General features: G+C 42.5%; 1 protein-coding gene and 1 long non-coding RNA gene across 4 annotated transcripts; both read left to right on the top strand.

The window, feature by feature from the left end:
- Positions 109-3,397, top strand: YEATS4 (YEATS domain containing 4). The gene is made up of 7 exons (XM_021385136.1): positions 109-267; positions 416-535; positions 633-699; positions 777-871; positions 1,500-1,592; positions 1,674-1,761; positions 2,784-3,397. Exons 1-7 carry the CDS (start codon positions 217-219, stop codon positions 2,951-2,953), a joined length of 684 nt encoding a protein of 227 aa, XP_021240811.1. The 5' UTR covers positions 109-216; the 3' UTR covers positions 2,954-3,397.
- LOC110392798 lies at positions 4,828-15,217 on the top strand. 3 transcript variants are annotated; one of them, XR_002434628.1, is made up of 4 exons: positions 4,828-4,883; positions 5,133-5,898; positions 7,719-7,774; positions 14,854-15,217. It is a non-coding gene; the product is annotated as an uncharacterized LOC110392798 (long non-coding RNA). The 3 variants fall into 3 exon arrangements; XR_002434626.1 differs by having other exon boundaries at positions 5,133-7,839; XR_002434627.1 differs by having other exon boundaries at positions 5,133-7,774.

Consider the following 16,854-nt stretch of genomic DNA (forward strand, 5'->3'; position numbering starts at 1 on the left):
CCGGCGCGGGGCGGGGCGGCGCGGGGGGCTGGGCGGGAGCTCGCGGCCAACCGGGGCCCCGTGACGGTGCCGCCCCGCCCCCGTGACGCGGTGCGGGCGCCGGGGCTGTGGGGCTGTACGCTGCCCTGCGCTACGCTGCGCTGCGGCGGGGCCGGGCCGGGCCGGGGCGGGAGCTGAGCGCGGCGCGGCTGCGGGCGGCGCCCCCTCCGGTGCAATATGTTCAAGAGAATGGCTGAGTTCGGGCCTGACTCCGGGGGCAGGGTGAAGGTGCGACGCGGGCGGAGGGACGGGGCGGAGCGGGCGCGGGGCTGTCCGGCGGGTGCCGGGGCCTCTGCCGGCCCGCCCGGCTCGGGCTGGTGCGGCGCTTACAGGCGCGCTTCTCGCCGCCTGCCGCTTCTCTTCTCTCCCGCGCAAGGGCGTCACCATCGTGAAGCCGATAGTGTACGGGAACGTGGCGCGGTACTTCGGGAAGAAGAGAGAGGAGGACGGGCACACGCATCAGTGGACGGTTTACGTGAAGCCCTACAGAAACGAGGTAGGGCCCGAGCGCGTCGGCCGCCGCTCTCGAAGCGGGTGCGCCGTCAGCACCGCGCCTAGGTGCGCGTGTGGGACTCAGCCCGCTTCTCTGCTAGGACATGTCCGCCTACGTGAAAAAAATCCAGTTCAAGCTGCACGAAAGCTACGGGAATCCTCTCCGAGGTGGGTGTTGTGCCGGGGCGTTTGCTCCGCTCGGTCCCGGGGAGGCTGATCGCCCTCACCTCTGTTTCCTGCTGCAGTCGTTACCAAGCCACCGTACGAGATCACCGAAACGGGCTGGGGAGAATTTGAAATCATCATCAAGATATTTTTCATTGACCCAAACGAGCGACCTGTAAGTACGCTGAGCTTCTGACAGCGCTTCCATCACTCTGGTGGCCCGGGGCTGGGGTGCTTCGTGCTGCCAGTGGAAGTCCTGCCGGCTGTGGAGCTGATGGAGCTCACTTTCCAGGAAATGCATTGTGTATTCGTTCAGTGGGTGCCCGCGTTTGCCTGTTTCTGTGCAGTGCTGCAGGCCGCGGCTTTCAGGAGGGTTTTGGCTGTTCTTGGCTTCTCTGGCGCTTAGCGATGCAGGAACACGTTGTGCCACACCTGAACGACAGCGATAATAAGGCTGTGGAAACCATCCTCAAACTGATTTATTGGCAAACTTGCTCCGAACTAAATCATCTCCTTTGTTTGGAAATGCTTTAGAGAGGGTCTTAATGGTAGTTCTTGTGCATCTATTCTAAAGCACTTGCCCAGACAGTTTCAAGATGTCAAGCAGCATTTATAGCGGGTATGTTTAATAACGAATACTGAATTTAAGTAACTCTGCTGATGTTGTATGATGTTTATTTTTGTATTCCTAAAAGCATTTAAAATCTTATACAGCTGTTTAGTAAGAACAGCTACTACTGTTTTGTATCTAGGAAAATTTCCCTACAGTTGTCAAGCTGATAACACTCTGTCTTTGTATCTAGGTAACCCTGTATCACTTGCTGAAGCTGTTTCAGTCTGACACCAATGCAATCCTGGGAAAGAAAACTGTAGTTTCTGAATTCTATGATGAAATGGTACGAAAATTTGCATGTAAACTGAGCCTTACTTTATTTAGAGAAGTATTAGTGATGCTGTGTGTTTTTGTCCTTCCTTAGATATTTCAAGATCCTACTGCCATGATGCAGCAACTGTTAACAACGTCCCGTCAGCTGACGCTCGGTGCTTACAAGCATGAAACAGAGTGTAAGTGCAAAATGAGAATATGTTCAACAACTGTCGTTTACTACTAATGTTTTCTGTGGGATGTGATCATACAATGGGTTTGGCTGCTGCTAGGAAGTGATGTTTTTGCACTAAATTAGCATTAACATTTACCGTTATTAACACTTATTAGAGAACTTTAAAGGTTTTTAGATCTTTATGCCTGCTAAAAGAGAAAAGGGAATTTTGAATAGCTTGGTACTAGCAGTGGTGGCATGAATAGCTTAGTATTATCCGTGATGGCATGATTGATGCCTAGTTTACCATATTTGAAATGAATTCGAGTAAATGCAGGCTGCTTTATTTGAGATAGTTTGCTTTGTTTTATGAAGATGTGAACTGCAAGCAAAGATTATACTTCCACACTGAATTGCACGGTCCAAAAGTCTGAAATGTGTGGGATCTGGAGGGATCCATAACTGAGGAAGATTTGTTGGCTTTGCACTGTCTCAGAAGTTGTGCATCATCCAAAAAAGAATAAAAAAGCCAACTCAGTCAGATGCTCCATCCCCATTCAGATGGTTGTGAAAGCAAAGGCAGCTCCCTGAATCTGTTAGCTACATAGAATCAAACTACAATTAGAGGAATAGAAAAAGCATTACAGTGCTTGGAAAAGCACAGTGCAGAAATTATTTGTAGTTCTCCGTAATCTCCTGTTTCTTTTGCTGTTACCTGTTCAGATTTTTTTCACCTCATCTTTACTTCTTGGGGTTTTGTTGTTTTTCTTTGTTGTAGTTTTTGTTTTTCGCTCTGGCAAATGGTGCTGTGAACCACATTGTTTCAACCACAAAACTGATGGACTGAACGAGGTCATCAAACTTTTCTTCTTCCTTAATTCCAATTTTTTTTCCAGTTATCATTTTTACTACTGTTGTTGAATCTGTAAGATTAAAAGTAATTGTTTTGTATTTTTTCAGGACCCATGCTTTCCAAATTACTGTTACGTATATAAAGAAAAGTTGAAATTATTAAAAATAATTTGTATTTCTTTATCGCCATCACAGTTGCAGATCTTGAAGTAAAAACCAGGGAAAAGCTGGAAGCTGCCAAAAAGAAAACCAGTTTTGAAATTGCTGAGCTTAAAGAAAGATTAAAAGCAAGTCGTGAAACCATCAACTGTTTAAAGAGTGAAATCAGAAAACTTGAAGAAGATGATCAGTCTAAAGATATGTGACGAGTGTTGACTTGATATGGGCCTACACTTAGAATGAAAGGACTTCAGTCATGGAGTTGTAGGACTTCAGTCACGGAGCTGTATGTGTTCTCTCCAATTCTGTAACAGAGACTCTATGAATTTTGTTTGCAAATGACTGAAGTGTGTGGCAATTGACTTTTTATAAATGGGAGAAAACAAGAATGAATGTATCCTCATTTTGCAGTTAAAATCTATGGGTATGTACTGGTCTGTTTCCAGGAGAAGGGATCGTAGAGACTTGGAGACCAGATGGCTACTTGTATTGACTGCATCTAAGTGGTACAGGAACATTTTGTATTAGGTCCTGTGTTAGTTTACAGAACACCACTGTTCACTGTTCTTGTTTTGTTTTGTTTTTTACTTTTTCTACTGCAACTTTAAAGTTTTAAAAGCTGAAAATAAAACATGCAGGTTTTTTTTTAATGTTTTTTTTTTTTGTCTCTATCCAGTTTGGGCTTTAAGTATCATTGTAAATAGCCAATCCTGATTTAAGTCAGAGGTTGAAATGTAATGGTATTCAAGGTGCTTAAGTCTAGTTACACTAATCTCTGCACGTCTGTTATTGGCAGAACAAAAAAAAAAAAAACTTCATAAAATGAGGAAAATAGCATTTTTAATAACTTCTTTCTCAGGAGATTCTAGCCCTGCATCTGCTTTCACTTGTACAAACTTCATCCCCTTCTTCTATAGAAATCAATATTATTAATGCTTTGAGAACAAAGCACTGGTTTGAAACACTTGATCATTAGCATTTAACATGATTTGGTAAAGATTCAGAACTGAAATAGTTGTAACAATATGAACTCAATGTGGAGGCTTCATAAAGAACAGCAGCTGTTAAAATTGGACATGTTGAGTCAGAGAGGATGGGGCAGCTTGTACTAGTGGCACCCACACAAATCCCTCCTGGCGCTGCAGACCAATTTTTCTCACACTCTTAACTGCCATTGCTGCTGATCACAGAGAACAACTATGGTTATCAGCCACAGACAATTTTCTTGTACCATTTTCCAAACATTGTAGGTGAGTATCAATACACTGTCTCTAGAGCACTCTGATCAGTATGCTTATTAAAAACATAAATGAAAGACAAGTTTGCTTTGCTTGGTGTATGGGAACTGCTGAGTCACAGCCTGAACCACTGATTTCCTTACCTGGAGGAAAGACCCAGCCAGCCCTGGGAGCACAGGTGAAGGCAATTCACTGTGTGACCAGGAGGGCTGGAGCCTGGATCCACCCCTCTTAGGCCTCACTTAAGGGCTGACTGCCCCTGAGGAAGGATCTTTTTCTGGGGATCCTTCCTTGGTGGTAGCTTTTCCCAGCGAACCCAGAATCTTCTGATACAGGTGAGTGATTTTCTTCCCTTCCTTTGTAGCACCTTGCTATCGTGCCAGTCCTTCCACCTATTCTGTAATGCCCTTTCCAACGTGTTGATCTTTCCCATCGCTACACTTGGGTACGGAGGACGTTTTTAATTCCCACCTGCTTTTTGTTAGAGGCTGTCTTCTGAGGCTAGAACTGACTTTGACAAATAGAGAAACTGGTAGCCAAGCTATTGCTATCGGAGGATCCTTGTTAACAAAGTTAGTTGTCTTTTAAGTTTGGTTTATTAATTAAATCTGCTTTTAAGTAGTAGCTGAGAAAGAATGTGCTAGACAGCCACAGCAGAGCTGTATGGGAACTGCTGAGTCATGGCCTGAACCACTGATTGAGCACCTAGAGGAAAGACCTAGTCAGCCCTGGGAGCACAGGTGAAGGCAATTCACCTGTGCAACCAGAAGGGTTGGAGCCTGGCTCCACCCCTCTTAGGCCTCATTTAAGGGCTGACTGCCCCTGAGGAAGGATCTCTTCAAGGAGATCCCTCCTTGGTGGGAGCCTTTTCCTGCGAGCCCCAAATCTTCCGATTCGGGTGAGCGCTGTATTTTCCTTCCACCTTTTGTAATGCTATTTTCATCACGTTAGTCCTGCTTATCGCTACAAGAGCAGACTGTGCCATTTTTGGAAGCGTGGATTGAATATAAGACTTCTGTGGGCCACGGTATATTATACATTTTAAGGCTGGAAGAATCCATTTCAGCGGAAAGTGAAAAATATTTGAATAGTTTTCTTTTATGATGCTTCGTGTTATTCAAGGTGTTTGTTTTGATTGCTTCTGCAGGCTGAGGAATTTTAACTGACAATTTTAAATACGCTCATTGGCAATCATAAGAAGTCAGACTGGAAAAATGTTGCTAAATGAATGAAATGACAACTTCAGGACAGTTGAAGATCTGTGGAATTCTTCATCGGTTTGGTATCAAGGGGCATTATTAGAACTGTAAAAATTACTATAATTTATAGCTATCGAACAAGGCTGAGGTAATTTCTGAAGCTTACAGTGTGAGTAGCACCATACTGACTGAGGCTGACCAAAAGCCTCTTGGGCTGCATTCTCATCTCTTGCTATCAAAAGTAGCAGATTCTGGGGGACAAACATGTACTTGGGCTATCATGAACTGAGATCTTTTGAGTTTATTCCCTTGGCTTCTTGCAGACTTATTGTATTTCCCGAATGGACCTGCTTTTAAGATCCATTTGTGCATGATGAAACAAAAATAAGAGTGGGAGGCACAGTTTTGGTGATTCCAGATTGTATGCAATGTTATTATCTTTGTATTTATGAGTTTAAATAATATTAATGCGGAGTAACTCAAATGGAATATCAGATATGTTCTGTAGGAGCTTTGACTAACGAAACAGATCTGAACATCCAGAGTGCTGCAGCAGTGCTGAATGGACTGGAAAGGAATGGAATGTATCTTTGAAGCTGTGCTTAATAACATCCTTTAACCAGCTTCAGCAGCCAGCTTTGCAGAAGCAAAGATTTCGGCTCCACTGTTGGTAGCCATCAACATGCTGGACCACGGATGTCATTTTTGTTTGTGGTTGGTGTTTTTTTCTTTGAGTTTTCTACTTTTCGGTATTTTTTTTTTCTCTCCTGTAAAGATTACACAGTAGTCATTCCCCAGTCAATACTAAGGCAAGAAAATAGTTCTGGTAACTGCCTCATTCTGAATAGTCACTGTTGACAGAAAACAGCAAAAATCTTTGTGCTTCACAGATTTCCTTATCTATGTTCTCCTTAGAAAATACTTTCTTTGGATACTGAGAAGATGATCAAGCCCTATATTAGGAAATAATAATTATGGGGAGAAAAAATATCAGAATTAAGAGTTTTAGGGTTTGGTCTTGACAATACAATGTGAAAAAAGCACATCCATCCCTCTATTTGATAAATAAACCTATTGTAATGAGCAACTGCGTGGTTCATTACTGGGCAGGGTTATGTTTGCACCTGTGTCTATGTATTCTGCCACTACAAGTGGTGTTCATGCACACACCTGAGATTGTGTGTGTGTACACAGTAAGTGCCCAGTATAGCAGTGACGCCGTAGCAAGCAGCATTTCAAAGTTACTAGAGCTGAAACAGAGTGGGACGCCTGTGTGGACACAGTTGAGTTTGACCTCTGCTGCCTTGAAGGAAAACAAACACTACACCAAGCTGTATTTTTGCAGCCACAGGAAGATGTGACTCCAGGCAAATAGAATTTGTGCTTGCCAGAGTTTTTAACTGCGGTGCTTATTGTTGAGAATAACTTCAGACTGTTTTAATCCTGAGTTATTATTAAGAAACAGAGGTATATTTAAGCTTGCTTTGCAAAAGAAGGAAAAAATCCCTCATCGTGCTATAGGCACAGTTTGATTACTCAGTTGCACAGTAATTTGTCCAATTAAAGCTTTAGGCTCCCATTGAACTAACCCTTTGTTGGGTAAAAGTAAAACATGGGCTATTGAGTTTATGTCCTGAGTGTTACCATTTTCACCAATGAGGAACGTTCTGCTTCAGGCATTAAACATACGTGACTCGTAGTTACTGTCTCTGTCACTTCTGCCATAGACAAGGGTGTTTTGCAAGTATTTTAGTTAGGACATATGGATAGTCCTTATGGTCATGTGAAACCCTGACTGCCTAGCCACCAGTAACCACCGGTAAACGCCTAGTATTTTTCAAGTATTGAAGAAATACCTGGTCTTTTTCAATTCCTGTTCCTTGGGTTTATTTTTAAACCTAGCTCAGTCTCTCCTATAACTCACCTCTTTCCTTCACCTTTGGATTTGCCATGTTGTGGTTTATGATCAGACTGTGGAGCCGTACACGGCTGTGCCTGGGACATTCCTTTCAATTCAGGTTTACTTTTGTGGTTGCTAGATGTGAGACTGGAAGGAACACCATCACCCTGTTCCTCCTCTTTCTAGACAGATGCTGGTAATAACACGCACCAAAAGACGCTTCTGCTAGCAATGCATTTAGGATGACTCATATTGAATGCACCACAGGTTTTTTTTCTTGGTTGGACTGTAGATATAAAAGCATTCCAGGCTGTTTTCCAAACGCCAGGTGGCAGCTCTTTGCAAAGCGCTCTCTGGTCTCACCAGCCTTTTAATTACCGGGATTCTGGCAGGTCTGAGGGAGCGCTGGTTGATCTCATTTGGTCAAAACACGGGTACTGCTTTCCGTAGAGATGACCTGTTTCTCTCTTGCAGTTTATGAAACTGTTCAACAGCAAATCAAACGTACTGAGATAGGAAGAAAAAAGAAGTGCTACTGTTTGCAATTTTTGTTCATTTGGTACAGGAATCCATTTTTAAAATTCAGAATCTATCTGGTTTTGTTTACTAGTGGTTTTTAACTTTTTTTTTTTAGCTTTTTCCTTCTTGGCCGAGACTGTGTGATAATAGGAATGAAAAAGAACCTGCCAGGTAATCTGGATTACATACTTCAGTTGCACTCAATAGCAGGCTCAAAACTGCTGGTCTTTCCACAAGTACGTGTCATTATTTTTTAAACTTAACAGTGTTAGTAGACTTCCATCACTAGTCATTGCTTAGTGAATACTGTGCCTGAACATTTTTCTTATCAGTATGTTGGAAGTTTTGATATTCCTGAGTGCAGTAGGGAAGGATAGATTAAGTATGAGAAGAATTGGGTATTAGGATGACAAAAAGAATAGAAACAATGAGAAATTCTTGTTATGTTTGCACCTTGTTGTAACTAATTGGGATTTGTTTAAACATTCATTTATACTACATTCAAAGTATTTCTGTTTTAAAACAGTTTAAGCAAAAATGTGAAATCATGTGAGTTTCGGATGGAATACTATTTTGCCTGTGCACCTGACCAACTTTCAGAGGAAAAACCTCTTGAAAGCCGAGAGATTAAGCCACCAAAAGAACTCATTAGCATTGGAATATGTAGTATTTGCCCTTTTCCTCCTTGGTAATTACTATACTTCATAGGGTGCTCATATGTTAAATAAGTGGCTGGCACTTTTTTATTCTCACAGCTGTTGGAATTCTGTCATTTAGGACAGAAACAATTTTAATCTGATCCACTGGTGACTGCTTTGTCAGTACTTCTACCTGAAGAGATCAATACATTCTTCAGTGTCTAGTTCTGCAATGCTTGGCAAATCTCGCATTTTATTTTATACTCTATTCGTGCCTATGCTTGTTAAAGCAATAATCCAGGTAATTTTTGCTTTAATCACTGTCCTGACCAGAGTGATGACTGTGTCCCACCTAAAGCTCAATTCAGGTCATAAACTACTTGAACTCTCTGTAGCTAACATGAAGAATCTTTAAAAGTTAGGTTTAAGGGACATATGGTTAACTGTAGATGTTATTGTCTAGTTTCTATAAGGAAGGCCATATAGCAGTTAGAGTATTCAACCTCTAAACTAGAATAAAATTTCCTGAGGAAGACTGAAACTTCATTCCATGTTTTGTACAGCTTCATAACCATGAGGTCAAGATGGTATTCTCCATCACTGCTATTTGCAGTAGCATAGAGAGTCAGATCTGCATGAGGCCTCTGGAGTGGGACAGGGAACAGGCATAGGAAAACTAAAACCTAACATTTTTCTTTTTAAAGGTGAAACTGTTGCAATCTCTACTGGGTAGGTATCCTTAGAAGAGGGTTAGATCCTCAGTAAATGAATGTGACACCAGCCAGGAGCTGCAGTGTTAGGTGAGGGCTACTGTTGCCCTGGTCACTGAAAGGATCGCGCAATCATAGAATCGTTTGAGTTGGAAGGGACCCATGAAGGTCATCTAGACCAACTCCCTGCAATGAGCAGGGACACCTACAGCTATATCAGGTTGCTCAGAGCACCCCCAGCCTGACCTAGAGTGTCTCCAAGGATGGGGCCTCCACCACCTCGCTGGGCAACCTGGTCCAGTGCCTCACCACCCTTACTGTAAAAAAAACCTCTTATGTCCATTCTAAATCTCCCTTCTGTTAGTTTGAAGCCATTTCCTCTTGTCCTATCACAAAGGGCCCTGCTGAAGGGTCTGTCCCCTTCCTTCTTACAGTACATTTTAGATACTGAAAGGCCACACTCAGGTCTCCCGGAGCCTTCTCTTCTCCAGGCTGAACAGCCCCAGCTCTCTCAGCCCCTCCCCACAGGGAGGTGTTCCATCCCTTGGATCATTTTCGTGGCTCTCCTCTGCATGCACTCCACATTTGGATGCAGTACTCCAGGTGAGGTCTCACCAGTGCAGGGCAGAGAGGCAGGATAATCTCCCTCGCCCTGCTGGCCACGCTTCTTTTGCTGCAGCCCAGGATATGTTTGGCTTTCTGGGCTGCGAGGGCATGTTGCTGGCTCATGTCCAGTGTCCCATCCACCCGTACCCCCAGGGCATTTTCAGCAGGGCTGTGCTCCATCCTTACAACCTCCAGCTTGTACTGATGGGGGGGGGGAGGAGGGGGTGTTACCACAACCCAGCTGCCAAACCTTGCACTTGGATTTGTTGAGCCTCGTGAGGTTCTCCTGGGCCCACTGCTGGAGCCTGTCTGGGTCCATCTGGATGGTATCCCATCCCTCGGGTGTGTCAACTGCACCACACAGCTTGGTGTCATTCACAAACGTGCTGAGAGTGCACCCGATCCCACTGTCAATGTCATTGATGAAAATGTTAAAGAGTACTGGTCCCAGTACTTAATCCTGAGGGATGCCACTTGTCACTGATCTCCATCCAGACATTGAGCCATTGACAGACGTGCTGTGGGCAATGTCAATAGTGTGCAAAACAGCTCTGGTACACAGCCGACTGCTGGGCCTCAGGTAGCACGTCTGCTTTTGGGATAGCACTTGATGCTCTGAGTATCTCATCACTGCTCTGTTTGTTAGTCCTGCTTCCTGCTAGACTCATTCTACAGTATTTTGCAGTCAAAAATCTGTTTGTAATCTTAAACAGCTACTGTGATCTAGCTGTATTAATTAAACTGTGTTTCAAGTTTTGCTTACTTTTTATTAACAAGCAAGGAGTCCTAGTTCTTGTGCTTTTACTGAGGATAGAGAAGATGTATTTCTAAGGCTGTGAATTCTTTCTAGTGTTGTTTTTTGGTTTTGTTTCATCGAGGATAAAAGACAGGAACAAAGTCATTACTGTAAAGATGATTAAGTTACTTTGTATGAGCTTGTGTTGCATTCTCGGAACAGGTTGACACAGTGTGTGCATTTTTAAAATGGAGAAGCGGTAAAACCTTTCATGGTTTCATTGTCTAAAAAGTGAAATTTAATTAAGTTTGTTTATAGTCTAATCCGATCCTATGTGGTACTGGATGCTCACGGTGTCCTGCCTATGCATTTGAAGCTGGAAATGGTTCATGCTTCACTGAGACAACCTGACTTTCAACTTGTGAAATGGGTGGGTTTCAGTCAGACCTCCGGTGGTTGGAGGTAGTAAATCAGTAAATGGAAAAGTCACATTTTCAGATGAAAGGCCACTTACTTCAGTAATGTTTTATATGTCACTATAGGCAGACTTTACAGCATTCCTTTACAAGGATTAAGCTCAAGCTCTCAGAAGCCTGGTAGCCACCTATGTGTAAATTTAAAGAAACATTTTTTTTTTTCTGTTTGCCATCCAGCCATTGCTGTTGTATGCTCTCACATGGACTTTGCATTTTCCTGTAGTGTATTTTGTACATTTACCCAAAGAGCTGCCCTTCGTAAGTTCCTCCTCCCTCACCAGTTCTGTGCAACAGCTCCTTTATCACTCTTGACAGTTTAAAAAAAAAAAGTCTGTAAGACAAAAATAACTTGGTTTTGTTGCTACTGTTAATCTGAGTTTTATCTGACAGTATAGTCTGCTAGCTTCAGCTTTACCTGAATCCTGAGATGTTTTGTGCAACAAATCTGAATACATTTTGTAGTCATCTAACACTCATAGATAAGTGGTGCACTGTGCTTGGTTGATAGCCATTATACCTGTGTCACCCTGTGCAAAAAATACCCAACCCCGGTGGCTGAACCTCTACTGAAGTGGCTCTGATACAGAAACAAAATTCATCAATCTAGGGTTTTCTTAATAATAGTAACATACTGTAATCTGTATCTAACAGTAAATCATCATTATATCACTGTGTTAGACACTAACTTGCTATCATTACAGCACTGGTTGGAATTTATGCTTTAAAAAAATACCACTGACAAATAAATCAACTCAGTTACTTGGTGCACTGTGATCTCTTTGCTCTCCCACAGTCGTTCAGCTTCCCAAAGGCTGCCTGCAGCTCACTCCTGTTGGGCCAGAATTGCATCCAAACTAACTTCAGTGAAGAGATTTAGTAATTGTGGAGCAGAACTGGATTTGAAATAACATTCTCATGATCAAAGATTCTAAGAAGCTTTTGTAGTAATTGGAGAATAACAACTATATAAAGTGTGTTTGCTTCTCATATTTAAATTAAGCATAAAGATAAAATGCATGAGTGCCTTATTAAATGAACTTACAGATATTGCATCTGATAAGATCAAAGCAATTGAGTGGGATTTTTAAATTAAGCATTTGACTGACTTTGTCTTAAAAAAAAAAAAAAGTTTTTGAAGTAATGCTGGCTTTGTTCCATTATATCTGAAAGGTTTGCTCAGTTGTGGATTGCTCCACTGGGAACAATTCCCTTCTCTGCTGCTATATTATTATTTACATAGCACCCTGAGAATACTGCATGGTGCACATGCAAAGCGCGCAGGCATGGTTCCAGGCCTGGAGACTGCAATCTAAATGGCCAGTATAGGATGGGTAGTGTAATAAATTGCTAGAGCTGTACTTGAACTGTAAGTGGTGTCCTTCAGCTCTAAGGTTATTGCTTGCACTCACTTTGATCTGAAGAAGCATTTAGCGCAGTTCAAATCCTTCTGGGGCAACAGTATGAGAGGGCTGGGGCTGTTCAGCCTGGGGAAGAGAAGTCTCAGGGGAGACCTGTGTGTGGCCTTTCAGTATTCTAAAGGGGGGCTGTAAGAAAGGACAGACTCTTTAGCAGGGTCTGTTGTGATAGGACAAGGGGAAATGGTTTCAAACTAACAAAGGGGAGATTTAGAATGGACATAAGGAAGAAGTTTTTTACAATAAGGGTGGTGAGGCACTGGAACGGGCTGCCTAGCGAGGTGGTGGAGGCCCCATCCTTGGAGACGCTCTAGGTCAGGCTGGGAGTGCTCTGAGCAACCTGATGTAGCTATGGGTATCCCTGTTCATTGCAGGGGAGTTGGTCTAGGTGACCTTTAAGGGTCCCTTCCAACTCACATGATTCTTTGATTTTAACTCAGCCTGTTTGGAGTGGGTAAGTGAAGTGACTGCTGTGCTATAGGTTTCACTACCTTTAAAAAAGTAGGTTTCTTTTTTTTAAAAAAAATAGTATTCCCAGAAGTTACTGGAATGAAGATTGTTCTTCTGGTTTTAAAAAAGAAATCAAGACTTTAGCCCAAATTCTCTGACAAGCTCCCATTTGTATCAAAATGACTTGGAGAAGATGTGCAGTTGTTTGATACAGTAGCGAGTCACCTTGGGAAGAAAATGTCAGAACAGAAGCTCTAAGCATCTCACTTCATTACTTGGACAAAATAATCCTGCATCAACCAATTCTGAATGTAGAACAAAAAAACCAAACAGCTCAGGTTGGCACACAGAGGTTTGCACTGACAAGTGGATCTTAAACTAAGATGAGGATATGCTGCCTGCCCTGAGTGCTGACACCAGCAACTCCTTGAACCAACTCAAGGAGGGATGGTGGAATGACAGAGAAGGAAAAAAAACACCACAGATCACTGTAGGCAACAGTTACCAGCCCAGTTCTTCTGCCACAAGGGAGCTCAAGCTTTCTTAACAGTGGGATGAACTTCCCCAAGAGTCAAAGTCTCATGGACTTTAACTTTTTTCACTTCAGCTGGAAGATCTATTTCTTTAGGGCTCTTTAATATAAAAGCAAGTCATTTTTTTTCATGCCTTGTTAAAGCAAAAGCCGTTCTGTCATCCTTCTCTCCTACTATGAGGCAGTATGGATGAACAAGCAGAAGCGTTGAGCATCTCCCTATAGCAGTTAGCTGGTCCCACCTGAGCCAGGCCATCCTGGGAAGAATTCTATAGACTCCATCCTCCAGGTTCTTTTGCACACGTTCTTCTATGTGTGGTGTATATTTCTGATCTTCTTCTGTGGTGTATATTTTGATCCTGTCCCTGATTTGGCCTAAAATCATGTTGTGATAAGTAATTGAAGGGAAATATAATTATTTCTGCTAAAATAATTATTACTTAAAAAAACATTAAATTAACTAAATAAAATCTACTTTTATTTCCCATGTTTTGAGCAATTATGTAGTTTGCTTATACTAGTTTCATGTGCAAATTTTGGCAGTTCAAAAGGTGAAAAATAATACACTGGCTGTGAGTGAGGCACTGCACGTGCACCTTTATCACCCTATTACCAATAATTCTGCTTTGCCATACTTCATCCATTCTTGTGCTGCGCCTCTTCTGAGGAAACACACCCAGTGTTATCCTACGCTGACTGTCTTGGCTCTGTTTTTTAAGTTATTTTTTTGAGGGCTGGAGTGGTTGTTCACCTCAGGTGGCCCAGTGCCCTCATGTAGTGGTTTCTGAACACATTGGTTCGAAGGTTTTCACTGTCTTGAAGGAGCCTACTCCTCGTACAGTGGGGATAAATAAATAATAACAATAAAACTGGCATTGACGTTTTTCTTCAACTTAGGCTCTGATCAGCAGTTTGGCAGTGGTTTCAGTAATGGAGCTCTCTCTTGAGCAGGGTGGGACCCTCCGCAGTCCTCTGACTTCCTTCTGTCTCTCTCAATCCCAATGCTCTGCTCTTCACTCAATTTGAGTTGTGCTTTCAGAGTACGTGGGATGAAGGAGAGCAAAGCCTGCAGCACCAGCGCTCAGAACTGTTGATCTTGCACTTTCTCTGACCACTGCTTTCACTAACAAATTATGATTAAGAGGTAGGAAAGGAGAATAACCCTGCCAGGGTGAGCTCGGGTTCCATCTGCACGTTTAATGCTGAGCAGGCAGAGCTGTTTGGAAAGGCAGAAGGAGAGTGCGTTTCTTTAGTTTTCAACTTGACTATTTAACTTCTTCAGAGAAGTTTTTATTTCTTGCATTAAGTAATATATCCACCCCAGGGAAAATGCACAACAGCAGTGTGGGGCCAAGTTACTTCAATATTTACATCAAGATTGACTCAAACAAATGTATGTATCTGTTCTACCCAGATAGGAAAAATACTGGATGGAAACAAACACAATTAGATCTGATTTTGCTGCATGTCAGCCATTTTAATGATCCCTGAGCATGAAAAAAAAATAGCAGACCCAGAACTTGGAACAATAAATCCATCAATTCATGAAAAGCATCAAAAAGGTGCTCTAGGGGGTCCTGTAAAAACCACTCTGTACGACATTCTGTAAGCTGATGGCAAAATGCACACCGGAACAGCTGCGCTAGGAAGACATCAGTTCACCAGTTTTCTTTTCTCCTTATTGCAGATCCTCTGCGTTGTCATCCTATGGTAGAGACCTTCTGCAACTACAATGCTTTTTCTGGACTAGCAACCACAGCAGGACATACAGTTTAAGGATGCAGACCCAAAGGGGAAAAAAAAAGTGTTATTTTTAACATTTTCTCTCTAATAATAATCATCATTCATAACTTACAGCTTATGCTGTGTAAGGACTGCGAAAACCAATGATTGATTTAAATCTGCCTTAATGTTTTTTTACCGAAGGCAAAAACTCCACACACCGGTGCTTAATCATACTTTGCATCATGTACAAGCATGCAGCTTTCCATACAAATTCCATAAGGTGCTTAATCTGCTATTGCAAAAATACTTATTTGCATACAATCACACCCTACTGTGGTTTTAAATGCTTTCTGAGAGTACATTTTAAGCCTATTATCTTAACCTCACTGCCTTTCTACCCACATATAGACTAGCAGACATACAAACCCTTCAACTTAATTGCAGGCAGGCCTGAATAAAAATTAAAGTGCATTTGTGCTTTAAAACTATAGGACTCAGCTTCTTCCATAAGTGCTGTTTGTGAATGCACCGAGTTCAGCTGCAGAGCTGTAGCATGGTCTGCATCTTACACAGAAAAGTTCTTATTACAGGGGAAAGCAGTGATGGGCAGTTTGGAGTATTTTCATAGTGTGGATTGTTTGTTCATGCCATGCATGCCAGTTGCTGAACATAAACAGCCACAAAGAGCACAGGGGTATCTTATCACCTGAAAATCTTAACCCAAATACTAAGAAGCAGTGACCCTAGCTAGGGAAACGAAGATGAAGAACATCTTTTTGCAAGCCTTCTTGATCCAGAAGTGGAAAATATGTGCTCGCACAGCTGCATGAAGTGTCATGGTAGCACATGCTATGCTCTTCCCCCATCACTGTGTCCTACTCACTATACCCCAGAGTGCCTTGTCCCTGCTGTGTTTTTACACAGGGTTTTACCATGGATCAGTTAACACAGACCAAAAATATTCTACCTCTGTCCGTGAACATACTGTATGGAGTAGTGTACACACAGCTGCGCAAAGCAGGGCTAGGCAGCAGAGCAGACTGCTCAGGACCACGTCCGGCTGCACAACTCTGGGCAACTTCTTCCAACACTTGACTACTTTCATAGTAAAAAAATAAAAAAAAAGCTCAACTCTATACATCAGCAGTTTTTCCCTTGCCTTGTTCCATTTGCCAGCTGCCAACAGCACCTTCGAGTTTAATCCTTTCTTTAAAGCAATGATAGTTTTAGCCTTTACGTTCTGGAAGCAAAGATCCATGCTCTAATTCTGGAGCATCTGAAAAAGACACTGCCTTTTGGTTGCTCTAAACCAGTTGCCTGTTATTTCCCCTGTTACCACTTGCTAGAAGTTTGCAACAGCTCCCTACCACAACGCACCTTTTTCTACAATTCAGTCACTTTCCCTCAGTCACCCAGGCATTGTCCACTTTGTCTTTTTCAGTCTGAAAAATCCAAGTGCTTGTAATCATGCCTTAAACAGAAACCATTGTCTGTGCTGTATTCACCTTCTTCCTGACATGGGAAAACCAAGTTTATGCTGTTGTGTGATGTGGCCATACCACTGATCCCCACAGAGATGTCACAACATCTCTTTGTTCCATTCTGTCTTCCCTTTCAAATAATTCCTGACATTTTTTACTTGCAGCTGACAATGAAGTTTCCAAAGAATCACCTACAGAGAAACTTAAGAACTCCTTCCTCTGCAGTAACAGCACTTGTAGAACTACACACTCATAATTAAGATTGGCTTTGCCCATATACATCCCTTTTCATTTACTGAGACTGAATGTCAGCCTCTAGTTTAACACCCATGCTTAGCAGGATGGGATCCTTCCACGGCTCCTTGCTGTCAGCTTTATGTTCCTCTACTGTACGGGATTTTGCATCAGCAGCAAACTGTGCTGCTTCCTTACTCGCTCTCCTTCCAAGACCATTTTGAACATGCCAACCAGTGCAGGCCCCA

This window comes from Numida meleagris, chromosome 1 (assembly GCF_002078875.1).
Source record: "Numida meleagris isolate 19003 breed g44 Domestic line chromosome 1, NumMel1.0, whole genome shotgun sequence".
Taxonomy (NCBI): Eukaryota; Metazoa; Chordata; class Aves; order Galliformes; family Numididae; genus Numida; species Numida meleagris.

Coding starts and splice junctions, on each gene's coding strand:
- YEATS4 (XM_021385136.1), top strand. CDS start 217: ATGTTCAAGAGAATGGCTGAGTTCGGGCCTGACTCCGGGGGCAGGGTG. Junction 1,593..1,673: donor CTGAATTCTATGATGAAATG/GTACGAAAATTT, acceptor GTCCTTCCTTAG/ATATTTCAAGATCCTACTGC. Junction 1,762..2,783: donor TTACAAGCATGAAACAGAGT/GTAAGTGCAAAA, acceptor TCGCCATCACAG/TTGCAGATCTTGAAGTAAAA.